Here is a 27,222-nt window from a genome sequence, read left to right on the forward strand (position 1 = left end):
GGCGTGACTTGTTGACAGGATCTCCATGCGATTGCCCTGTCGATAAGAGGGCATGACTATGAGTATCAAAGAAGTTTATCAACATGCAATGGATGTTTGTTCCAGGGGATCATTACCTGTTGAATTATCGCTCTTTACTTGTTGGATGTGCTCACTGGGAAAGCTGGGGAGGAGGACTCGATCAACAGCCGTCGCAACGTCGTTCTGTTATACTCCAAAGTAACACAAAGAAGAGCAGCGCGAGGAGTTCATTAATGCAACCTTCTCAGGCCTACAATTGAATACCTCTGAAATCGTATGTAAATGAGTTGACGTTGATTGAATTAAATGGAACCGCGCACCTGACTACCAGTGACAGGTATCGCATATCAGCAAAACTTCAATCACCAAAATTGTGTCGCTCGATCCCGTCGTCGGATAGCGTGTGATTCAACAAAGAGGCTCACCGCTCTAGATGAGGTGTCGAAATGGCAACCGATAATTGTACCACCATGGCAACGGGAGGGTGTGATGAAGATTACCCGAGTGAAGGTCGATATGTCTTTGGTTTGTTCTACGGATTTCTCAGTCTGCTTATTATCGCGAGTAACATAATTAACCTGATCACTCTGCCCCATGCACGAGCGAGTCTGGGCGCTAACACGGTGCTCTCCTTTCAAGCACTGGCTTTGGTCGACCTACTTACGGGGATTTTCGTTACCGGGAGGAACTTCCTTGAAGTCTTTTGCCCTTATATCAGTGGTCCATCCATACAGGCCACTGTCAAGCGGGTCAGCACCATACTCAGTGTGATGTGCATGAATTGGTCCATGCTCATACTGGGCTGCGTCAGCGCCAACCGCTACCTTGTCATCGCCAAACCCGTGACATACGGTATTTACATGACGCGCGGGAAAATGCTGGCATCCCTCCTCGTCGTCTGCTTGCTCGGTGCTGTCCATGCCATCGGGGGAAACATCCTGAGCTACAGCCAAACAAACCCTCCCTGCTATTACCACGTGGAATTCTGCGAGGGTATTTCACCGTCCTTCCTAGCACTTTACCTCGTGGTTCCCGTACTTGTCACGGTCGTCATCACATTCACCAACATCAAGCTCCTCTTCATCGTCGTCGACCACAAAAAGAGGTTACGGCGACAATCGATGATCGATATGAAAAGGTGTGATGCAAATCCCAAGTGCGAATCTGTGAGAAAAATGAAAGGCGTGAAGACGTTGCTGATTGTCACACTAGTGTTGTACATCTTTTACGCTCCCGCCATTATCTCGGACAGCTACTCGTTAGCATCAGGGAATCGTTTGCCCATGACAATGAACGAATTCTTTACAGCCCTACTCTTCTCGAACAGTTTTATGAATTCACTGGTATACCTCGGCACAATGCGCTCGTTCAGACGAGCGCTCAAGCAAACTTTTACTTGTCGCTGCTCAACGTCGACCAAACCGAGATATCCTCACTTGCGAATCACGTATGATAACTGATATAGGCCCCTAATCATTGGCATTAATTTGTTACTCCTATGCTGCTTGTTCTGAGAAAACAACGTATTAACGTAATGGTAACAACCGTATTTGCATCAGTCTATCCGGAAACGTTTTTCGGTGTGTAAATGCTGAAACATTATATTATTTATGTGAATGACAGTTTGCGACTGCATCGACGTCGGAGAGAAAAGATATATCTTTGAGCTAATGGCATTGGTATAGACGCTTGTATAAAATGACTTTCTTTCAGAGGCAGACGGTAAGCATAAGATAAAGAACGAAGGCAATTGAAGAAAGATACAATCACTGTTTTTATATTTAAGAGTACAATACTCGTGTAAAAATATATCGGTTACTGTGGTGAGTCTATAAGAGGATTGTCTATGATCCGACTCGACAGTATCATTGCGTAGCAGTCATTTCCTGTATAGATTGTGGCTTAGGATGACCATTAAGATAGGCATCATTGTAGCGCACACGCACACATACGCACACACACACACATATTATATACTGGCATGGATCTTTGTTACGTTCTCATGTCAATCTGTAACAGTCCATTTTCATAATCGTTTTGGGGCAAATTTTAGTCTTTCAATTTTCCTTTCCAATTTCGTCTATTCAAATGAAAGTGCCTATTGTATTTTCCACTACATGTACACAGTCCTACGTCGGTGTCCCTTCCTCTGTTACGCACTCTGTGAACAAACATTGTAGATAGTATTACTGTAACTTATTTTTAGGTGTGTGTGTGTGTGTGTGGTTCACAAACTAAGTGAAGCAAAACACCGGGAGAGGACAACTGTTGTTTACGCGGGACTCTTTTCACTACATTAGTTACATTATGAAATGACTAAAGACAATTCCATTTTGATGCAGTTAGGACGACTTAGCTTAAAAATAGAATGCTATCACAAAATACCCCTGCCTAATCTATAGTGAAAGGTTGAAAACATGAATTCTTTAGTTTTCCTTGTTCACTGTCCCCTCTGTACCCCCCTTTTTCCCTCGGACGGATAAAGCACATCTTGCTCTTAAAAACATGTCTCTTCGAGAAATGTTCTTCATTTTGACTTTGAAGTAAGTGAGTTAAATTGGGCAGGAATGCCCATTCTTGTGGAGGAGGGTATGTCATAAAATGGAAAAAAAGTTAGTTCGTCCGTAACTAATTGGGACTGTGATTCTACAGTCAAGTTAAGATATTGCATGCTGAATGTTGACATTCTCTAAAAGGGTGTTGTGTATTTTGGCTCACACTTCTGTTGAATGACGCATGGTTTCCAAGCAGGAATCAAAGGATTAATTATGTTTACCCCGCTTGCCTTTACGCTGTATAGGGACCTACGTTATCTTAAAGTTGGGGAAAATAGAGCTGCCTAATGGTTGTGACGCTGTTTACCAAATCGCATTTAATTTATGGAAACTTCCTTCTTTTTGTAGAGGTTTTTTGTTTAATTACCCTTAATGATATGCGATTGTACCTATGGATACCTTCCCGCTGATTTGGCTATCTCGTAGTCTAAATAATTGTGCATTAATGTGTTTGTATTCATGGCATTATGATGCAGAAAACTTTCATCGATTGAGGAAAGTTTTGTCACAACAAATCTATGTTTTAGTGATCCCAACGAGTCGATACGAGGCAGCGAAGGTGTGAAGTAATTGTTCGGCTCGCTTTTTGAGAAAGTCCGCATTAGTGGACGAAAGCTAACTAGTCTGATATTTACTAGTGTATAAACATTAAGCTGAAACGTATCATTATATCCATCATTACCACCACCATGTATAAAGATGTGTTGAATCGGATTCCTGTATGAGCAATGTGGAGACTGTCATATTTTCGTTTGGATGTACACGTAACGAACGTATGAAATTCAGAAGACACAGTTTATATCGATTCAATCAACTAAACAGTATTCTCTAGGTATTCCGTCTTTTACCCTCAACAAACGAGTTGTATTAACGTATAATATACAGTACCGTGAGTCTATATTGGTTTGTCTCTTCGTGTCGAGTAGGTAAGGCGTATGTAACGATTATCGTCGATCCAAGAAGCTGTAGGTGGGTCAATATTATATTGAGCGTTTTCTCACGCAGTTCCTGGTACATTATTTTGTATAGCATGGAGTGCACCAGATAAAAGTCAAAGAATAACACAAGGTTTCCACCTCTGTAGCTTTTTTAGAAAACAATATCCGTGCCAAGAAATTTCACTCACACGATGTTGTAATTTTTGTGTTTGTTGCTTGTTTTTAAGAAATTAAATTCACTGTTTGTATCCACTTATATGTCATTTCATTGTCATATCTGTAATTATGTTCCTCAATGGGAGAAAAATGCAGAAGTTAGGCAAACAGTCAAGCAAACAAGCTCATATGATGACAGACCCAAATGCCTTGCTCATGATAAATGAGTGAACCACGGCGTACCATATACTGCACCCAATAATCTTGCTGTACGTTACCTGTGTCGGATAAAATAACAGACAACGTCAGATCGCCTGGCTCACTCATCACGTCAATTCAGTTTCTCATGACCAGAGGAGAGATTGCCTATATACCGGCGTCTCATAGATCTATTATAAATTCAGTACAGTGACTGGTGTTGTATGGAGACATACCTGTATAACGTGCAATACTCCACGTATGCTCATATTGCTAGAAAAAAAAAGCGCGTGCGGTTGGATCAAAGTCTGTGGTTTGATAAAAACAATAACTGGGATGTAGATTAAGAGGTATGCAGAATATCAACATTGATACAAGAGTAGATTACAGTAGGGTGATGATATTTGTTTGTTTTCACTTTTGATAGAATGCTTTGTAAATGTATTTTCTACCCTCTGAATTCCTTTCAGAATTAACAATCTAGAGATTTACAGGCAAGCCAACCGAAGACACTTGACTTTAGCAAAGAGCATAATGCACGTGATTATTAGTGATAACATTATTAATTTTTTATTTAAAAATTTGTAAATTCCGCCGATTCAAACTATCACTTATTATTTTATCTGAACTTAATGGCAAACTCACGGTTCTCTGTTTATAAAGCTGCCTTTTGTTCCTAAGTGGGCTTGAATATGGGATGGAGTTTTGATTCGCACAAAACAAAATCACACACCAAGACAAAAGAATCGATAGTGATGCAGTCTAAAGAGTTATAATACACCCCACAACTTTTCACAGCGTTGCAATAATGTCCGTGTAAACCACAAGGCTTCTCTTAACCAATGTGTCATCTTCTATTCTACTCTGGTTTCAAATTTCTCGTTTTCGTGTCGGGAGTCATGCGATGAAATGACATGCTATCTCTGGAGAAAACAAAGCCAAAAATATAACTGCCACCTCACAAATCGCTTCTGAGACATACAACACATGACATAAGTATTATACCTGAATATCCTACGTACAGTGTAGTATTATACCTGAATATCCTACGTACAGTGTAGTATTATACCTGACTATCCGGGTGCTGTTCGTTATTCCGAAGGTTCGCTAGTCCGAAGGTTCGTTATTCCGAAGGTTCGTTAATTCGAAACACACAGATTCTCTATACCTAGTGGTTCGTTAATCCGACAATGAAAAAAGGTGCGTTAATCCGAACATTTGTGGCGTTATTCCGAAGGTTCGTTATTCCGAAGATTTGTTGATCCGAAAATGAAATTCGGAATAACGAACCTTCGGAATAACGAATATTCGTACTGAAGAGCCTTCGGAATAACAAACCTTCCGCGGAATAACGAGCTGTAACCGAATATCCTACATACAGTGTAGTATTATAGGCCCTTTATACCTGATTATCCTACATACAATATAGTATGTATTATACCTGAATATCCTACATACAGTGTAGTATTATACCTGAAATTATCCTTCATACAGTGCAGTATTATACCTGAATATCCTACATACAGTCTAGTATTATACCTGAATATCCTACTTACAGTGCAGTGCATACCTGAATATCCTACATACAGTGTAGTATTATACCTGAATATCCTACATACAGTGTAGTATTATACCTGAATATCCTACATACAGTGTAGTATTATACCTGAATATCCTACATACAGTGCAGTATCATACCTGAGTATCCTACATACAGTGTAGTATTATACCTGAGTATCCTACATACAGTGTGGTATTATACCTGAATATCCTACATACAGTGTAGCATTATACCTGAATATACTACGTACAGTGTAGTTGATGACATTTCTAGAGAGATGTTCGTACAGTGTATCAAACTTGTCTTGCCACCCCCACCCCCAAGAAAAAGAAAAGAAATAGATGAAAGGGACACATAGTCCCTAACCCGTTTATATTAAATGGGTTAGTCAAATACCGGTTAGTGATTGGCTAAACACAGTCACGTGATGGAGGTACATTCGTTATGTTCGCCCATGGGCGAGCATTCTTGTAATGTTCTCCCATGGGAAAACATTTTCACGTAGGGAGGTGTGCGAGAGTAACACCTCCCTGGTATTGCATAATACATTATATAGATGATGACTGGCGGGGGAGCGAACATACCAAACGTTTCACCCTCAGGGTTTGAAATGCTATTTCGGGAGGCTATAAGTCCCTCGACTTCGTCTCAGCCATTTCAAGACCAAATTTCATCAAAGAAACTTTGAATTCCTCTTAGAATCATATGTTCTTTCATGTTTCATAAGAGATTTCTCATAAGTCCCTTACGAACGCCTTACAAACTCGAAGAGTTGTTCGTAAGAACGCCGTACGCATCTCCATTCGTAAGGCATTCTTACGAAAGACGTAAGATCCCTCTATGAACGACTTGAGGCGTTCTTACAATCATCGTAAGGATTTAAGGCTTCTAGAATAGTCTCTCGACTCTACAAAATCTTGCGTGTTCTTACGATGTTCGTACGACGTTCGTCCGGCCGCCTTACGAAGAGAGGGTTTCGTACGAAGTTAAAAAAATCTTGGACAAGACCATCGACCAGGCTACGAACTTACGAACGGTCTACGAACGGTCTACGAACGCTGGTTTCATACGACCTTCTCAAGAAGATCTTACGAAAATGTCTAAAATCGTTCGTACGACGTTCGTAGCAGTTCTTAATGGTTGTAACCGAGCCATTATTAGCAGTCATGTTCATCACGGTGGTGTCATGGACCTCAATGATACTGCTATTAGCTTAGTGTTGAACTTTCAGAAAGCAGGGAGAATAATTGCTACCCTTAACATATGTCAGTATCAAGTTGATGGAATGTGTAATTTTCATGAAAATGAATTTTTGTGGAATTCCCTTTATATTTTTCTTTATATTGTTGTCCACACATACGTCATAATCTCTAGTAGTCTTCTCATCCAGCGGTTCCAACACCAAAACTTTAAAAACTCATAACTTTTGTATCGATTGTCCGATTTTTCTCAACCTTTCACTGATGTGTGCTGCTTTCACTCATTCCACATTTCTCTGGGGTCATCCCTCAAGACCGACACCCACGAGTCACATAGCTCACGAGTTCAACATTGAAAAGAGGTCTATGAGTCATACAGCTCACGAGTCGTATAGCCTACGAATTCGACACTAGGTGAAAAACAGTCCACGAGTTCGACAGATACAACACGGGACTTAACGCGTCGGTCTCGTGGGCCTTGTTAGCTTAGTGTCAAACTCATGCTGGGGCTGACTAATGTGAGCTGTATAACTATGGCTGTATGACTCGTGAGCTCTTTGACTCGCGGGCTGTATGACTCGTGAGGTCTGTGACTCGTGGGCTGTATGGCTCACGGGTGTCGGTCTCATGACGTGCACCCATTTCTCTTGGGGTTTGGGTTCCCTTTAAAGATTACATAGAGGTTTGGTTTTGTATCTAAAAATAACAAAGACTTAACTTTCGGGCGATAAGGATCACAAAAAATGGTATTTTAACGAAATAAAATCTGATGACATTGAGCATTGATAAGTATGACCAATGTCAAATCTCCCTTCAAGTACTTACACCCATAGTTGTATTGTCTTGTTTTTGACATAACAGGACTTGATATCCGACCCTCTCTATGCAGAATATAGAGTACTGCACCACAATCGATCTAAATGGTGGCGTTGATGAGAAATCTGATAATTCATCAAGATTTACGAGCTGTTTTCCTACGAAGAGTTTGCGGATATTGATTGAGGTTGAGTGTCATTGTATTAGTGTTGCCCTTGAGATATGCGTGTATATGTGCATGTGTTGATAATTTGTGTGAGTATGTGTGTGTGTGTGTGTGTGTGTGTGTGTGTGTGTGTGTGTGTGTGTGTGTGTGTGTGTGTGTGTATGTGATGGCAATGTGATACGTCTCGCTTTTTAAAGGAACTATGCAATGCAAATGCATGTTGAGTTGTATTGATTCATTACGCCCTGACCATCACTCATGTGGCCAAAAGAATGTCTGAATCATTATGTGCCATAATTGTCTTCATGATAATCTTCTTACTATTTTTCTTCAGTTTTCTCCCAAACCAAGATTCTGTCAGTGACATCATCTGTCAATCACTGGTAAAGAACTGATATGATTAACAAAAATACAACGGAATACACCTTCCCCTATAGACATGGCATAACTTGCATGTTTTCATGTTACTGATATGATTAACAAAAGATATTTGATACGACATGATGTGATTTGATTCGATTTTCTGCATTCAAAAACACCCCAGGGCCGGTGAGGTGAGTCCCCCCCCCCCCCCACACACACACACTTTTTTTGCACCATACATAGGAATAAGTAGGGTGTCACCACTTCGCCCCCCCCCCCCACTTTTTTCAACCCGGAAGTGGCACTAGAATTAGAATGAAACCTTGAAGTATGAGCGCGGTAAGGCCTTTGTTTTGACCCTTTTTTGTATTCATTTATTTGTTTTTTGCTTGTCAGCCGAAGAAACCCAGAAGTGGCATTAGAAGTTGTGCTGAAGACCCCCCCCCCCCCTTTTTTTTTTTTTTTTTTTTTTTTTTTGCTAGTTAGTTGATGAAAACCAGCACACTTTTGAAAACGTTGAGCCGGCCATGCACACTTCATAAACTTAACGTTCTGTAATGGATAACTTGAAATGAATACGATGTATTCCTACTAAATTCCATGTAACAACACAAAAGAATCAGTTCCTAGAATACACGTGAGACAAGTTAAAAGGTGAAGGCAACCAACGTTATTTTGAGCGATTGCTTGAATTCTGACGGTGGACTCCAGGAAACAAATTTTAACAATACGTGTACATGTCACAGAGCTAGAAGTTACACAAAGTCATAGTTTTCTATGTCACCATGAGGAAGAGAAGCCAGCATTCAAAAGACAGAGCATAATTTGCATGTTTCAATGTTACTAATATGATTAACAAAAGATGCAAAAATATTGGAGGTCTGTCTCGGGGAAAGTGCATTGCAATGTCTTTGTCAATCGTATCATTTTTTTTTTTTTTTAACTAGTGATTGACAAAATGATGTCGTAGACGGAATCTAGGTCTTTGAATCAACACAAATCAACAATGTTTATGCATTGCATAGTCCCTCTATAGACTCATGTCTATTCGTCCAAACTGTACCCCCTCCCTTCCCCCCCCCCCTCTCTCTCTCTCTCTCTCTCTCTCTCTTTCTCTCTCCCTCTTTCTATTAGTTATCGTATACGCCTTGAACGGCGTCATTTTGGCTTTACAAAAATGTATGTGTCTGGGTTCCTGCACTTTTACCGAATGAATATCAGAGAATTAAATGCATCCTTTATAACAGCCCGGGCATTTGGATCACCTAAGACTTCTCTCCTAGTCTTGACCGACAGAAAGTAACTTCATATTGCCCTAATATCTTTTGATTCCCTCAGACAATAGAAGAAAAGTGATATCTAATAATGGTTCTTTCAAATACACTGTAATTCGATATCTTTAAGGAAATCTAGTGTATTTTAACTTCAATTTCTGCTGACATATAGATGCAAACTGTATTGGTGTCAATTCCAAAGTATTTCGACTGAGATTCAGTTGATTAACATTAATTGATCTAATTTGGTCTGATATAATTTGATTTACTATTTCTGCCTTTGGAACCACACAACATTTCATTCTTTATTTCCTTTCATTCCTTTCATTCCTTTTTTGAACAAACTAAACATTCATGAATGGATTATTTTAACAAAAGGAAATACGAGTGTATTCCTAAATTATTCCATGCAGCAGAACAAAAGAATCAAATCATAGAACACACACGAGAGAAGTTAAAAAGTGCAGGCAGCCATCATTATTTTGAGCAATTGCTCGATTCTGACGCCTAGACTCTGGAAAAACAAATTTTGACAATATCTATCCCACAACGGACAGTTACACAAAGACACAGTCTCAATAATTTCATAAGGGAAAGAAACCGGCATTCAATAGGTGGTGAGTGGGAGAGGAAAACAGCATGCATGAGCTCGAAATAAAATGGAGTGCCGGTAATCAATGCCAGTATGTTTGCGTGTTGCTTTATTGGTCGAATTGTCTGCAGTGTTTTCTACGTAAGTTTGCGAGTGCGTGTGCACTTTAAGTAAATCCATGCCTGGAGACATTATTCTCGGGCATAATTGCCCCTTGAATGGGTCTATATATATCTAGACTTCGAGAATCAGTTTTGAAAAGTATAAAGTAGTGACAATCAACGTTGATGATCACACGTAAATGTAAACACTTGATCAAAGTGGTCTGTAGTGATTGATCACTTCTCTTGACATCGCTTGAGGAAACCATTCAACGATACCAGGAAGTGATAATAAAAAGTCTGTCTCTTTCTATGGAGGCAAGAATTCTCGTGATGAATCATTATTTTTTTTCTCTTTTTCAGTTCGGCAGAATTTCAGACTCTCTCGGTATCTATGAACATCGACAGTATGCCTTTATGTGTTTGATGCCTGCGGTATTTACGTGCACCCACGCCCCCATTATACGCGCGCTCATTCACGTACTCACTCCAGCTCAACTCTCATTCTTCTATACTTCGCGCGTCAACTGACATTCATGTCCCCGGCATTCAGTTCAAGTTGATTCATTTTAACTCGTTGGGGGAGGGACTGATTTTACTACAACACGTATTTTCCCATAGACACATGCCCGAGTATACTTGGAATGAGTCTTCAATGAGGCATGGATAGAGCAATGTTTACATCAACTATTCTCAAGAGCTCTGAGTATGAATGTCAAGATGCCAAACATTCTATTGTATAATGCAAAGTAGTATGATGAAGGATTTGGATTTAGACTCACTTGTTTCCATTATTGGTGATACCAGTGCAAAGCGCAATTGAAAATTACAATGTATGTGATGGAAATGCGCATATATACATATATATATATATATATATATATATATATATATATATATATGTGTGTGTGTGTGTGTGTGTGTGTGTGTGTGTGTGTGTGTGTGTGTGTGAATGTGTTATAATTATTATCATTATAGACCTTTGCCATTCTGTCTGTATCTTAGGCGAGGATTTGAACTTCAAAACATGTAGCATCCCGAGTTGCGCCCTTGATTTCCAGAGACTTCGAAAACTGAAACAAATTGCCTCTACATGAAAAAAGCTGAAAGCCATAAACTTGTCTGCAGCAGGTTGTTTTTGTCAGTGTTTGTGATTATTAACTGGCATATAATCTGAATAATTCTTATGTGGTAAAAATAGGATTGCACAATTCATGTACTAAAAAAACCCCAAAGCCCAGGAAAAATTCGAAACCGAAAGTATACAACGAAAGAAACACAAAATTGTAAACGGAACTTTACCACAGCATGGTATTCAGGAAGCATTAAAAAGGCAGACTGGCCACCGTACTTCTCAGACTCTGTTGCCATCACTCAATCATTGAAAATGTTTTCCTTTTCCTTATTAACAAACAGACATTGAAGCACAAGATTTTTCCTCAACGATGACAATGGGTACTGGCACAGTAGACCTATAACATAAGGCATTCAGAAAGCATAAATTCGTTAAGTCATAATTCACTTTAGATGATACCCTTAGCATCGGGTTCATCGTCCGCATTTTAAAGGGATCGTACAATTTTGGTTGAGACTTAACTTCAGGTTTTTATCATTTTTTGGTGAGATAGTGAGAAACCTCTTGTGAAATATGAAAGAGCATGTAATTCCAAGAGGATTTCAACATTTTATTTGATTAGAATTGATTTTGAAATGGCTGAGATATCCAAAACAGAGTGATCCTAATAAAGTGAAAATGAACTTTGAAATCCTCTTCAAATGGTATACTCTGTACTATTTTATAAGTGTTTTCTTGGTATCTCGCAAAAAACTTATATATAAAAGCCCAATTTTCATCTCCACCAATACTGTACCATCCCTAACATGAGAGTTCACGAACATAACCACTTTCGCGGGAAAGCAAAATGTTTCTACTTTTATGAACACTTTTGATGTGTGACAGCGATCAAACTTGTTCATAGTAAACTAATTTAATTTAATTAATGTGCTATTGTATATACTTACTGTTTTTGCAATGAACTTAAGAAGTCAGGCTGGTGAACATGTTTCGAACACTGAAAAAGAAATCAAATTTATAGGCCTACCTCGATTTGACTCGAGAATAGAGAATGTATCTTGCCCTTTGCCGAATGAGCATAACGTAGACATGGCCACATATTGGCAAGATTTCAAATACACAACAGGATGGGATTGGCTTTACAGACTGGAAAAGTTGCAAAGCTATTATTGTGACCCTGCATCACAAAACCAAAAAAGTCACTAGATATGAATTATTAGGTAAGGGCATATTCTGAAAGAACAGACTCTAAAGCTAGGCTGACACTTGCACGACTTTTGGCAACGATTTTGTCGTGGCAATTCGTGCCATTTTGGGGCACGAACTGGGAGGCTCCCGCACTGTTCACGACCAGTTCACGCATATATAGTTCACGGCGAGTTCACGACGAGTTCACGAATAGTTCACGAATGCGTGCCCATCAGTGTCCACATTTACACGAACTGGCACGACGAGTTCACGCATAGTTTGCGCATAGTTTGCGCATAGTTTACGCACTATCCGCATTGGCACGACGAGTTTGTGCAATTCGGACGGTGTCGTGCCGACTTGGGCACGCCATGTAAAAAGGGGGCCTCCCCAACCCCTGGTCATTTTTGGATTGGCTGTGGAAGAGACAACATGCTGAATGCCAGAGACACAATCATTGCAGAGAAGAGAAGATGTCTATACCTGGCAGCTGCTCTAGGGCTATTCTCCGAAAAAGTGTGCAATTACAGTACGATTGTACAAATGACAAAAATTCAACATCAAAGATTTCATTCACGTTTTATCAATTCAGAAAGTTTGATTCCTTAGGAATACAAAACAATCAATGGGTGATCTTTGAAAGCTCATATTTTTTCTAGAAACATTTCCAAACGCAGAGTCCTTTTTTACATGTTAGTACCATATATCAGATACGTTACCAGAGGTAACATCTTAGAAAATCGTTGATTGTCTGCTTATTTCTCGCTTTAAAATGCAATGATTATGTAAAACTACAAGCTTAAACATAAACAAACGTCATGAAAACATTTTGCAGTCAGCCGTGATCTAATGTGTAATAAAAATGATCCTGATTTATAAAGTGAAGGCTAAATAAAAAGCAAGAAAATAAATATATTTCGACTTAAAATATGTTACCCTAATTCAACTTTGTACCTGCATTTGAATTATATCAATAATCTTATTGATTATGTATGAAACATCATTAATAAGTATTACACTTCTCAGAAATAACAAATACCAGGTAACATCTCTGCCAGATTAAATACATTCTGGATCGGAAGAAGAACGGTGTGTGGTAACGTATCTGACGCATCAAAAGTTCCGTTAGCATACGTTTCAGACCAAACACCAATCATGCCAATGAATTCATTTTAACTTGTAAGAACATCACAATGTGACTATTTTCGTTAAAACACAGCACTTCTAAACGTTAAAAAAATGATTTCGTCATAGGTAGGAGATTAGATAACCCTCGACAAAACTTTGAATAATACGTGAAATACGAGAACCAAACAAACACAAATCCACAATACTTTTTATCTCATATAGTTCCGAAATTTTGTAATTACATGGAAGACGGTAAAAATGAAGTTGGAAAAGATTTCTATGCACATGATACGCACAAATTCAATTTTCCTTTGTTCCTGTCCGTAATGAATTAGGTCTCACGAATCGACAAACGATGGTAACTTATCTGACAAAGCATTTATGTTTATTGACACATTTAACTACCGATTTACATCAAACCCAGATCACTCAATCATGTGATTAAAAGAAACCTTATGCAAAACGCTAGACGTCATTAATCCTATGGTCATTTTCAGAGCATTGTGCAACCAAGGAAGTGCTCTTGACTTTAACCATAATACTGAGCGCATTTTATGTAGATAAGATGCAAAATTATAATGAACAAAGGGAAAGAGCGTTCCTGTAGCCTCGTTTGCTGTGAAGTTGACAGCATAAGGTGGGTACCAGGCTTCAGCCCTTAAAAGTCCTAAGTTGATTTCTACAGACACAAATTTATTGTGGTATACAAAACGCTCATACACACACACACAAAACCTCAACAAAGCAGAAATAAAATGGATTTCTAACATATATCTGACGTCACTTTTTGTAAATGCCATAAATCTAAGGGATAATATTATAGTTCTGGTTTAGATGAGGATTCAGTTTTTAACCTTTTGCAAGATAATCAAAATCCACCTATACTTACGAAAAGTTTATTTGATGAAAATCGGTTTAGAAGTAGCTGAGATGTCCATAATAAAGTAAAAGGAAGATGTTCAAATAAAAGTAGATCGGCCATCACATTTTGTTAGGACCTCTTTCTTTTACTTTATTTTGGATATCTTGGCCACTTCAAAACCGATTTTTCATTAAATAAACTTTTAATTCCTTTTAGAACTGCATGTTTTCTTATCAAGTCGTATAGAGCACAATGTCAACCGGTTTGCTGCACGATACATTTCATTGGTAACGTATCTGACATGTTTGATGGTAACGTAGATGGGCCGTTACCGTTCTCACACTATTATTTACAAAATATTAATTTTCTTGAGCAATTTCTGTTGTGTGATTAATTATTACCTTAAGTATTCAAAAGTGCCGGAGCTTTGCTTTCATATAACATCATACTTTTTTTCTAAATGAAGCAAATTTTAAGTAACGTACTGTATCTGATATCAGCTCATCGTAACATTAGGTTTCCACGACTTCCACGGCCACGCTGCGACGCGCACCAATTCTTGAACATGTCGTTAACTACTCGTGAACTCGACGTGAGCTGTTCATGAACTATTCGTGACAGTCGTGGCATGGCGCGCACTGCCACGCACTGGCACACATCCTCCCGCATCGTCCCGACGAGTTCACGAACAGTTTGCGCATAGTTCACGACCCGGTCGCGAAATTTTATCGTGACCAAAATTATAACATTTCAAAATTCTCGTCCCGACATGGCACGCAGTCACGACGGGTTTACGCACACTTCACGCCAGTTTACGACTACTTTGCGCACTGGCACGGCTCGAGTCGTGCCAATGCGTGCCACAAAATCGTGCAAGTGTCAGCCTAGCTTAAGCTTTAAAGTGATGTATAACTCAATTCAAGTGGACTGTCCTAACCTATCTAAATATTGGGGAGAAAGCACACACTCTGGAAAATCGTGACTGAGAAAAGACACTCAAAGTATGAAGTCTATTCAAGCACTTAATTATCAAGCAAGCCGCACTCTCTACAAGGAATGGAACGAAAAACAGGATGTAACACTCCATAGCAACAACAATGAATGAATTATGGGATTATGCTAATTTTGAGCATGATCTATCAACACACTCTATTCATGACCAACACCAACTTTCCAATCAGTAGCTTTCTCCTTTCAAAAGTTATCAGAGCTGAAAGTGAGGAGTGTGTAAAGGGTTTTTTAAAAAAATGAAGAGGGCTGTATACTAAAGGACATACCTTATCACAATATTTCACAAACAAAAGTGTTGTAGAAAAACTAAAAGGATATCCCGTTCCTTTTATGATCTCAAACTTTAGAATAATGTATAGAGGAATGATTGCTCTTTTAGAAAATATGAAAACTCAACATTGACTAGGTTGACCCCATACCGCTTTTGAGAGATTTCAAGCTAGCGCTGCTTGCGTATATAGGCAGCCTGGATTCCACCGATTTCTCAAATGAAAATGTTTGTAAGTATAGGCGACCCGTTCCGACTATTTTGCGTCCTCACGTTAAAATCAGGGCGTGTGACTTTTTTTTTTCTTTTTTTTTTTGGGGGGGGGGGGGTTGTTTTGTTTTGTTTTGTGATACACTGTCACAATTAGTTGTACTACTATTCTTTTGACGTCACAGTGTGATTACTTGAGTGAGATGGGCAATCTTAAGGGCTTTCTACACTTGCAAATTTTTGCTTAGTCCCGTACCAACGGTGGGGCTAAGGGGGAGGGGGGGGGGGGGGCTTAGCTTCACCGTTGGTACCGGACTGTCCTTAGCCCACTTTCTGTTTACACTTGTTTTTGCGAAAGTAGGCTAGCCCCACCGATAATCCCGTACTATCTGGCCCTGCAAAATAGCAGGGTTAGCACCGCAATTGCGGTGCTAACCCCGCAATTGCGGTGCCAAGCAAACGAGTGTAAACAGAACGAAAAAATAATCCGGGGCTAAGCGACGGAGACGAAGTCCGACCCCCCACTGACCAATCAGAAACGAGGTAATCAAGGGCTGCCGGTGCGTGCGTGTACTTGTACAGTGCACAGCGTAATCATGAATATTCACGTGGTTTCGAAAGTACGGGGCTAAGAAATACGAGTGCAAAAAGGTCAGTTTTCTCCTTAGCCCAGGACAAGAGCTTAGTACAGGATTTATTGGCGAGTGTAAAAAGCTGCAAAAAAATGGTACGGGACTAACGATAGTCCTGGGTCAGAGAAAGTACGGGGTTAAGAAACACAAGTGTAAAAAGGGCTTTAGGATCTGGATATCGGCTCACCGTGGTGAGGGATTCTCGCTTAGATGACAGAACAGAGAACTTGGTCTGTTGGGGGTTGATAAGGTGAACAGGTGATTGACTACGCATGAAAACCAACAACAATAACAGCAATATAGACATGTTACCATCACACATGACATTGTGTCAAGGCAAACGGGCATAACGTTTCAAGTGTTGTATTTCCTTTCGACTCTCCCAGTGGACGGTTCGCTATAAATATAGACCACGCATACTATATGAGATAATACAATAAATTGTATGGTAAATGCAAAAAACGCGAATGAAATACTACTTCTCGCAGATACCTTCGTTTCATAGAAATGATGAACCTTCGAATGCCATAACTTAAAGTAAAGAATCGTTCATAACTCTGTTTCTTGCATACATTGTATGCTTGACCAACTGATAATTATGAAAATATGAAGTTTACTCAATCTCTTGAAATATGTTTCCCACAAATGAAAATATTTTCCCTGGAAATATGCATCTCGGTAAAGAATTGAGTACAACCACGCATATTGCATGTATATAACGTTATATAGAATTACTTTTGTTCAAAGATAAACCATTACATCACAGAGAATTGTAATAATGCAGCAAATCAATCAATCTCCTCGATGGCGTACCTTTGAAACACAAAGCTCACAACATAATGCCTTGATTCATTAGAATTCGATCAATTTAAAAGCAAACCGAAAGATGAGAAACGTCTGTGGGTTTCCGTCACCAGTTTCCAGAAATGAATACGTCTCTATATTAAGATACGAATGACACCCTTATGCTATTTTTGATTATGTATTCATCGTTCGCTATACCATACAGGTACATTTCAATTTAATGTCTTGATGGTTCTATTCAAAAGGTTGTCAAACTACGCTGAGTGAGCGGTATCATTTGATTTTGAGTTTATGCTGTTTTTACAAATGTAACAAAAATATGAAAAATATTACAGGCCTATTCTTATAATACAATACAATGCACTAATCACAAGAGTTGAAAATTATTGATTATTGAATCAATTTATTTCAAAGAAATGCAGGAAACCGGTATCTTAAGAGGAAGCTTGATTTTGATGGCGGCCTATATAATTACATTTATTGGAATTTATACAAATTGATGTATGTGTATGCAGCGTGTATGTTTGTATGCGAATCATGTTGTTTTGGCGACTTTGTGTATGTCTTTGCATAAACATGTATGTATTTGTATAGTGCGTTCCTTGTGCTTCTATTTGGAATAAGACCATTGTGCCATGAGGGGAAAAAATGATATTTTAGTTTTGAAGAGGAAATAGTTTATCAATAGCAAATTAACCTTCTGATTTAAAAAAAAAAATCAATTTTCGATAATGATAATCTATAGTACGAAAGATGTCCATCATCGTAGTTTGCTGAAAGAATAAGCTTAATCTGTTGTCTCACGAAGCGAGGTAAACACCAAAATTATTTATGACGTTTCGGCCGCGAAATCTGTTGGCTTTCGTCCGGCAAAATAGAACGAGCGCTGCAGAGCATGCCTTTATTTTACAGTGCTATACAGTGAAGGAAACATTTTACTCGGAGGTTGCATATACGCCAATGTTCAGCATCGCTGGAACGGGGTCTGGGCTATTAATGGACGACGCGTTTACCTCGCTTCGTGAGGGAACAGATTAATCGTATTCTTTCAATGACAATCAATTAGGTAAAGATGAAAAACAATGTACGGTAAAGGTTGATCGATTGTCATGCAAAAACAATTAAAAAGGTGTTTGCTCTATACACGTAAGAAAAAAAAATAAAACACGTGAAAATTTCCAGAATTACGTTATGAATACGAACGAATACTGTTTCTGAAAGTGAAACGATTTTCACAACATGATAGAATTTGTTTGCTCATGTTATATTCAAACATAAAGACTACTACCTGAAAGGCATTTATGTTAGGCGCTTTTAGCGTTTTAAACTTAGAAACTAACGGATCCGAATGAGCAAAATAGCGCGATCCTGCACATGGGCGAACTGCCCGGATAGGACTTACTGCCTTACCACAATATATCCAAGGCAACATCGAAAAAGATGTATGGCGATGCTGTTGTGTTGTATGACATAATTATTATATATGGTAGTGCTTTGGGAAGGTTAAAAGAAGAATTAATTCAAGCTTGGAAATAATTTCCTCTTCTTTGGATATGGAACTTGAATGCAACATAAAATGTGAGCCTTCTAGATTAGATTTTTCTCAAACAACACTCCAAGAAATTTGGATCTTGCTAAAGGAAATGTTGACATTATCGTGTTAAGATTATGGTATCAAAATATGTTATTAATGTTACGGATTATGACCTATATGCCTAACTTATTCAAAACGTTTAATTCTGGCAAAAATGTACCCAGTATATATGCTACGCCAGCACCACTTCATCCCCAATTCACATCAAAAGTCTACGATCTACAGGCCCCATGCATTCCCCCATCTCAACTTCAATTGACAACCATGCATGTATTACTGCCTATAGTGGGCTTATGTAATCTCCCTATACAGGCTGAAGCAGATGTCATTCAGACATTTAGTGGCTTAGTGGTCAGTGCTATAATTTCATCATGGTAGATCATGACAGTAAGCCCAGTTAGGATGATGATTATAGCCAAAAGTGTTTCCCTTGCAGTTCATTGAAAGTCAGCCAGAATTAGCGGAGTATAAAGTTACGTAATCCAGGTCACTTCTGTGATTGGGTAAAAGTGAACCCTCCTTGTCACCCTTTGTCTTCGACCACAGACAGGCCACTAGGTTATGTAACTCATCATCATGCAGGCGAGCAGCCCGATTGGCTATAATAGATGTAGGTTATCTTTATAAACCTTTGTGTTCTTTGTAGGGAGATGAGTTATTTATTACTGATGTACTGAGCTCATGATTATGATAAACTTTCCCATCCAAAAAATATGCATGTCAAAATTAGAAATTATTGGCAATCGACTCGATACATTTTTACTGTGATTTTGTTTCAGCAATTCATTTTGGTAAATATTCAAATTCATAAAAGGGGCTGAAATTGTGAATTCCTTCATCGAGGGAGACGAGTATAGAAAATTTAGGATGCTTATATCTAAGGACGTCTAAACATCATAATACTAGTAGTAGCTGTAAGACAAGAGACCTCTCACAATAAATAGATAAACTCGACAGGAAATTGATCAACAGGAAATATTATCTGCATGTTTAGAATTTTCATTCCTGTGTTACGTAACGGTAGTTGTGGTGATCGTTTGATTAACTTTACTTCAGCGATAAAGCCAGTGTTATAATCTATTACATCCAAACCATTCAGAAACATTTTTCTTCACGTGGATGAAAAACCACCCAAATAATATTTGGGTGGTTTTTCATCCATGTGAAGTGTATACTAGTATTATACACTATCAAGCAAAACATAAGCATGCAGATACCATAATGCTTGTAAATAGTTCCGCAACGATTTATTTGTAAATAGTTCCGCAACGATTTATGCTAATAATGCATGTTTGGGAAATTCAGTTTAGCATATCCAGCCTTTCAAAAGTTGTATTTAAGGTGTTCAGCGTGTATTTTCAATAGCACTTTTGTTTTCATAAATTCTTCTTAAAACAATATTATCGATACTGGTATTATGTATAGTAGGACCTGCAGCTCACCTTTCTTTTCTTTCTTTCTTTTTTCAAACCAGAAACGTTGTTGAACAATGCTCGTATATAAAGCGTCTGGGTAATCATATATCTGTATATATACCACTTTGGCAAAATATCAATGTCGACGTCATTTCAATTTTCAATACAAGCAGTCATAGATACATGTATAAAGTTTTGATTATACTTTGAATTCCGCCTCCGATTTCAAAAGCCTCAGTCGTTGATCCTGACTCAGCAGGCAAAATGAGCGGCGAAAAACCACACGAACATGTATAGACCTACTCATTTTATCCGGTCACCGATGATCTGATATCCACATTTTTGCATCCATGCGGGTAGAACCAAGTTCTATCGCCATGCCTATATAGTCATAACCGGGAAATAAAATGAAGTGGGATAAAGATGAAAAATACGGGTAGACAGAGTTAAAGGAACGTCAATCATGCTACCATCGTGAACGATTCTGAATCATAGCCATACAATTATTGTGTCTCCTACAGTAATTCCCGATTACCGTGTGTGATTGGATATTTTGATCTTGGACCATTATAAGAGCAAACGCTGTGAGATATTACGGGAAAGCAGACACAAGGTGATGAGCCTCGCGTAGGATTACCTATTCAGAATGCAGGATAAGGAGACGGGTTGAAAGGGAACAAAAAGACAGAGGAAATAAAGAAATAAAAACGACAACACTTGAAACTCATTCATTTTTTCTTTCTTTTTATTCATTTTATCTTTCCATTTCTAACAGAAACATTTTTTTCTTTTCTAAAATTTGAACGCATAAGTTTTACATTGCACAATAGACACAGCTTATATAAGTGTGCAAAATATTTAAAGTGTAGGGAAATACTTGAAATGAAGAGTGATGCTATATAAGGAAAAAGTAGTATTTGAAGGGTACATTCCCACACGTATAATATGACAAATGAAATAATTGAAACACTGTTTGAAAAAATGGAAAACGTGGAATTACGAAACGAACAAAGACATGGAAACCTAACTAACCCTAAACAAGCACCCTAGACAGATCCACACAAGTCTTTGTCATGCAGTAGAGAAGGAAGAGAGAGAGAGAGAGAGAAGAAAATAATCACGTGGTGTAAGGATAAAAAGAGAGAGGATTATAACAAGACAAAAATGATGGTCGGAGGTTCTATAATCAATAATTGGTAGAAAGAAAATAAAGTTTGATGTTCCCGTTCTTTTACAACCATTAAACACTCAGCAAAACTTTACAATTTCATAATGTTGATTTAAGATACCAACTTTAATGGTGAGACTAAAATAATTTTTGTAGACAATTATTTTTTTTCCTTCAAACTATTTTGAAAAGAACTTTAACGTGGGGCCGCTTTTAAGATATCACAGAGACTATTCAAAAAATTGGGTCCAGTAAATATAAATGTAGATTGTGTTAAAATAGTCCTAGTTATATGGCAAATCGAATTCATTAGAGTGACGAGTTGAGTATCCGAATTATAAAAGAAGTAGATTCTCGCAATCATGTTAGTGAAGATGGGAGGTAATTAATTAATGATGTGTTTGTACATAAGTTTACAGTTCAGTTTAAATTAGTTCATTTTCATTTATTTTTTTATCCGACATCCAACAAAGAGTACAACAAAATACAAATTGTACATTACACCATCACATTGTTTGGTCAGTTTGATAAAGAAAATACATAACGCAATGTAAATCACACAAAGGATATGATAAGATATAATATGCACAACAAAGGAGAATAGCTAAGAACATCACACTAATGCATAGTTTGAAAGGTTGACAGAAAAGGCTGGAAAAAAGAGTGATCCACTATAAAGCAAGGCTTGTAATACGTGGATCACTAATAAGGTAATATGTTACTAAACAGCAACATTTATAAGCAGTTATCATGAAGTACAAATTGGCTTAGAAAGCATTCAGAAAGATGTAAAGTCCTTCTCATGGCGGGGAAAAGATAGTAAGAAGGAAAAAAAAAAACCAGCAGAAAATCACACATGGTCCAGAGTATAAAATGGTCTGTCACGTGGGTGTACAGAATGAGACGTAATCATATCATCATATCATCAAGTTCAGAGAAATCGGCCAATCAGACTAAAGAATTTCTCAAAACTTGTCGGATATAATTGACTTGTCAGATATTTTATCCGACAAGTTCCTTCATGAAACGCCCCCCAGATCTCGAAACTACGCGTGAGAGCGTTTAGGCCTATTCTTTCACTTTCAAAAAAAACCCATAAATACAGGATTGTAAATATTTTTTGGCTCTTCAAGTGCGTTAAGGCATGGGCGCCTTGTGAGTAAAGAAGAAAGACTGAATTAGACTGCCTTAAGCCATAAACAATATACCTGCATTTGTGTCATTAGTCTTCTGATGTCATTATCGTATAAACGAGCTAATCTTTGCCGTGCAGTTTGTGCTCTCAACCTCCCATAGTTATGATAACTATAAGGGTTTAAGGTCACGCATGATAAACAACATTACTGTTGCTGTGCTGCTGTTTTCGCCGTCTTCTCAAAATATTACATGAGTCTGTTACTAACGCGTGACCTACTTGTATATTTTGATTCATCCTTCCGCTGTTTTACTTTTCTTTCAAGAGCTGTGGAATAATTGCACAATATAGGTCTGTGATACGCACTTGAAGGTACATGTGTACTTATAATAGGCTCTTGACGCACGTCTTTCCGCTTTAATTCCCCAACTTGATTCCGCGATTTCCCGGCACGAGATGGCAGCACGCATGATTGGAGAACGGCGGGACATTGATTGTTCTTGCTTGCTGCCGGGCGCATTTCACCTCCATTAGTTTCATGCCAATGACAAGAGTGGGATCATTCTGCTGATATTATCCCAGAGAATCAGCTTGTAGTGAACAGAGGAACTTGAATAGTTTAGAAGCGATGATAACTGTCCGAAACACTGACTGACTGAATGAATAGTTTCATCCCATATTCGAGTTGCCATGCTTTGCTTTATAGTCTCCTTATACACTGTACTAAAAGTGTATTTCAAAGCTCACACTGAAGGAGAATTAAACTGTAAGCAACTTAATTATTTATGTGCATCTATGCTTGGATTGGGGGCAGACGATCACTTTCTGTCGATCGCATTCAAAGAGCGAGATTATGTCGATATCGACAAGAATGGACTCCAAGACGCTATCGATCGAATCGGACCTTTGTCATAAAAAACAAACCGTGCACGCGTGTAGAACTCGCTAATCACCAGTTGCTTATACACTACTTCTTATTGCGTCCATTAGATTGGACTCTCTATATTTTCGCCTTACGGTTTGCATACAGGGATTATCAAATGATTTTTACGATAAAAATATTTGATGTCTCCTCATGCAGACTGGAGTAATCGCTGTTGTCATCTTTTAGGTAAGTAAAACACTGCAACTTCTTGCAACTTATCAAATTGTTCTGACTTGTATAGCACATCGTTACATTCTTATAACGAGGCGGTCCATACAGTGTTTAGTCTATTGCTTTTTGATAAACAACTGAGCTAGAGTACTTACTAATCATGTTTGCTCACATCTTATCAAAGTCGTTCCCTAAAAAGAGATTAAATTATTTTCATCACTCAAAATTAAGTAAAATGAATGATTTATTCTGGTCACTAAAGAGTCTTAAAATACACCTGCTTGTTCTGTGGGGACAGATTATGATGCAGTCCCTGCTGCATTCTATACAACGCAATCATGATTAGTTATCAAAGTCGACAGGACCTCTCATGTTTGAGAATGAACACGCAGCCTATTGGCTATGGATGTATTGGTTAGGTTGTAGTTACTCCCTTAAAATACCTGAATGAATGATAATTGTTTGCATTTTATATGAAATATGGATACTGCATCAAAGATATGGGTATCGAACCCTTGAATGTCTTATAGAAATAATGGGGATCATGATACCTAGGATAATGATGGCAACAATGATAAATACAATTATGAAACTATTTCTATGATGACTATTATGATGTTGATACACTGTAAATGGCGATGCTAATGACAATAATAACAATAATGATTAAAAATAATAATTATGTAATCACATCATCATATCTCGTGATGATGACTTTGTGATTTTGTTTATCCTTCTTCTGGCTTCTTCATTGTTAACACTGTTCCACCAGAGAGCTCTGCCATCATTATCATGCGTGTATAGTGACAACACAATCTTTAAATCTGGGTAAAGATGGATATTGTAGCTAGCACACCCTATCCAAGATGCTGTCCTATGCTCTCCTAGTTATGAGTCAAAAGTCTTATTTTGAGATAGTCCCACAGAATTTTCACCTCCTAAAGTGAAGTATAGATATTCTGAATAACATAGGCTTTGGTTAAATGGGGTAACCATAACGTGTACAGCAACATCTCTATACCACCAAAGACATGGAAACAAACTACACGCACACAACTATCAGTCAGCTCTACAACGCTCACTCTAGGTCTCGGAGCCGTGCTAGTGTCACTGCAATGCAAACTGACGGCAGACAAGTTACCTTAAGGCGAAACAGAAAACTCACATACCAGCACGAATAAAGAACGTGTCCAAAAACACTGCCAGGGTGAAACGTTGAACTGATTTGAAACGAAACAAAACAACTGGAGTGTTATCCATCCATACGCCTATGAAAGAAAAATATATGGTGTGTATGAATGATGCAAAGCTATGATATTACGTTCGGACTTCACAATAAATCATGAAAGTCTGTCACGTGAATTAGCCTCACTTCCAACAGCTGTGTAAATAAGACATAAAAGATGATTATGTGTACTTGTACCAGGACCTGCAACATTGTCTTGAAGACGTCTTAAACTTTGTATTTTTATCATTACAGAACACTTCTGATAAAACGTTAGCTATGATATCAGATTCAAGGCGTTATTGTTAGTGAGATCACAGTATTAGGGAATAGACTGCTGTGCTGGAATATAATAGGTAGAGAATATTCTATCATAATTATCGCTATTTTCACTTTTTCATTGGCAGACAGGGTTTGCGGATAGTTTTTAGCATTATTAGATTAGGATGCAATTATATTATTGGTAACATTGGTGACACCTTTCCCTGATTTCTTTCTTTGAATTTGTTATGAAGAAAGCTTTGTAAAATCGTATAAGAAGAGTATTAGTGGTGTTTTACCACATACTTGCACCCGACACACTGAACAGATGTGATGCTTTTCTTGTTGATTATGAAGAAAAAATTACTATGATTCCATAATGTTTAATAAAATGATACATATGTGTGATAAGGAAATTCTTTACTCATGTAAGCGTTATGTAGATTGCCTTGTATTACTCTATATGCAAATAAGATTGTTTGCATTGAACTGAATTGATGAGGACCTTTGACATAGCTGAGGCGATGCAATAAAAATAAACCCTTTCTCAAGACAGGATTATTATGTTCTGGCGGCGGAGCAGTTTTGGTAGGAGCTGATCTGTGTAACTGGAACACAAAATGATCAAATGTGATATCATGTTGTCGTTTGCATCACTGTAGATCTTCGAGACAGAGGACTTGTCTTTCCAGACATGGCATAAAAAGCTCTTTCAACCAACCATGACAAGCCTCGATAAAGTGAGTGCGCCATCAATCGGCAATGAGCGCGACAAAGGCGGCGGTGTCGCGGACGAGACGACCGTCGACCTCGACGAGAAATCGACCAAGGAGACAAAGAACGTCATCGCAAGCTACTCCAGGAAACCCGTGCGGATTAAATTCCCTTCGTGCTGGGAGTTCATGGACTTCAAACAGAGGCGGGAAAATTTGATTGATAAATACTCTATCTACAATGATCAGACACGAACCTTGGGGTAAGAAAAAAAAATGATTTTGTCTTTGTCATAGTAAGCTATAGATATCTATGAGCGTGTAGGTGACAAAAAGGATAAAAGCAGATAAGTACCAACAAATGATGTTATGCTAAAAGTGATTTTCTTTTTCTTTTTTAATAAAAATAATGACTTCCTGGTATAACACAGAATGACAATTCAATATGGATTTTTATTTCTATCACAATCTATTGGCTCTAGAGTTTAATCATCGGTTCAAGGCATGTATATATTCATCGTCTCTTTCATACGTGAGTTTGCTTACCAATAAGAGTAGGAAATGATAATAAATATATGTTTTTCTGTACAAAGGTGTGGGAGTTCCTCTGAAAGGTCACTAAAGAGTGAAATGATATTGATGGGGTTTTTGTCTTTTGCACTTACTATACTTAAACAGGCTTCCGGTTCCGGGTCAGAGAGCTGGCATCACCCGTGAGTTAGCGGATAGCGGATGGCGTGAGGAGCGGGGCTACATCAAGCGAGTCACGGGTTTCCCTCTCAGTGCTTGTGTCAGCGGATTGCGGAATGAAAACCACCGCAGAGCCCGCAACCTCTCGCCGATCCGTCTGCCAACAGCCAACACCATTTGTGACGAATACCACTGGATGCACGACGGCTTGCACGGGAAGATGTTGCTCTCCAACAAGAAGTACCGCCACATTCTCGCTTCCGAGGAGGACAACCACGACCTGAGCAACAAGCTCCATTACTGCGAGGTCTTGGGCCAGCGAGTATGCTCAGACTGCATTGAGCACACGAACCGGACGATGGCGATCGAATACCAGCATGAAGCGTTTCCCGAGATTGAGGTGAGCGCGTCGCGACTGGTAGCTCCAAAATTATCCAAGCTTCTCCATCTAAAGACAGCCTCAAATGAGAAGGAGGCTAAAGATCACAAATCCAAAGAGTCACATGACAAGCAGCAGAAAACGACGGGGATGGATATATTGGGGGACCGCGGTAGCCCGCCACCATATCGTCAGCCGTCAGCCCTCCGCAACCAGCGGCGCGTCACCATCTACAAGGACTCGATGATCAATTCACTGCGACAAACGCTGAAGCGAGATCGCATGATGACGGCCGAGACGCTCCAGGACACGCGGGAGATGAGGCTGAAGAAAGGCAAGAGACCCACTCTCAGGCAGATGTCGCTCCACAAGCTACGCGAAATCGAAGACATTTGAACGATGGAGACTTTGGAATGTGATGCAAATTG

The 27,222-nt window shown here is 38.7% G+C and overlaps 1 protein-coding gene across 1 annotated transcript; it reads left to right on the forward strand.

The window, feature by feature from the left end:
* Nucleotides 1–491: 491 nt before the first annotated feature.
* LOC139732474 (uncharacterized) lies at nt 492–27,190 on the forward strand. The gene is made up of 4 exons (XM_071643337.1): nt 492–1,187; nt 22,293–22,355; nt 25,831–25,988; nt 26,404–27,190. Exons 1-4 carry the CDS (start codon nt 492–494, stop codon nt 27,188–27,190), a joined length of 1,704 nt encoding a protein of 567 aa, XP_071499438.1.
* The last annotated feature ends 32 nt before the right edge of the window (nt 27,191–27,222 follow it).

The sequence above is a fragment of the Diadema antillarum genome, unplaced genomic scaffold (assembly GCF_040938485.1).
Source record: "Diadema antillarum isolate AM-2024a unplaced genomic scaffold, OU_Dant_1.0 seq00000423_RagTag, whole genome shotgun sequence".
In the NCBI taxonomy this organism is placed as follows: Eukaryota; Metazoa; Echinodermata; class Echinoidea; order Diadematoida; family Diadematidae; genus Diadema; species Diadema antillarum.

Coding starts and splice junctions, on each gene's coding strand:
- LOC139732474 (XM_071643337.1), top strand. CDS start 492: ATGGCAACGGGAGGGTGTGATGAAGATTACCCGAGTGAAGGTCGATAT. Junction 1,188..22,292: donor CAAATCCCAAGTGCGAATCT/GTGAGAAAAATG, acceptor TTGACTTGTCAG/ATATTTTATCCGACAAGTTC. Junction 22,356..25,830: donor TCGAAACTACGCGTGAGAGC/GTTTAGGCCTAT, acceptor GACCTCGACGAG/AAATCGACCAAGGAGACAAA.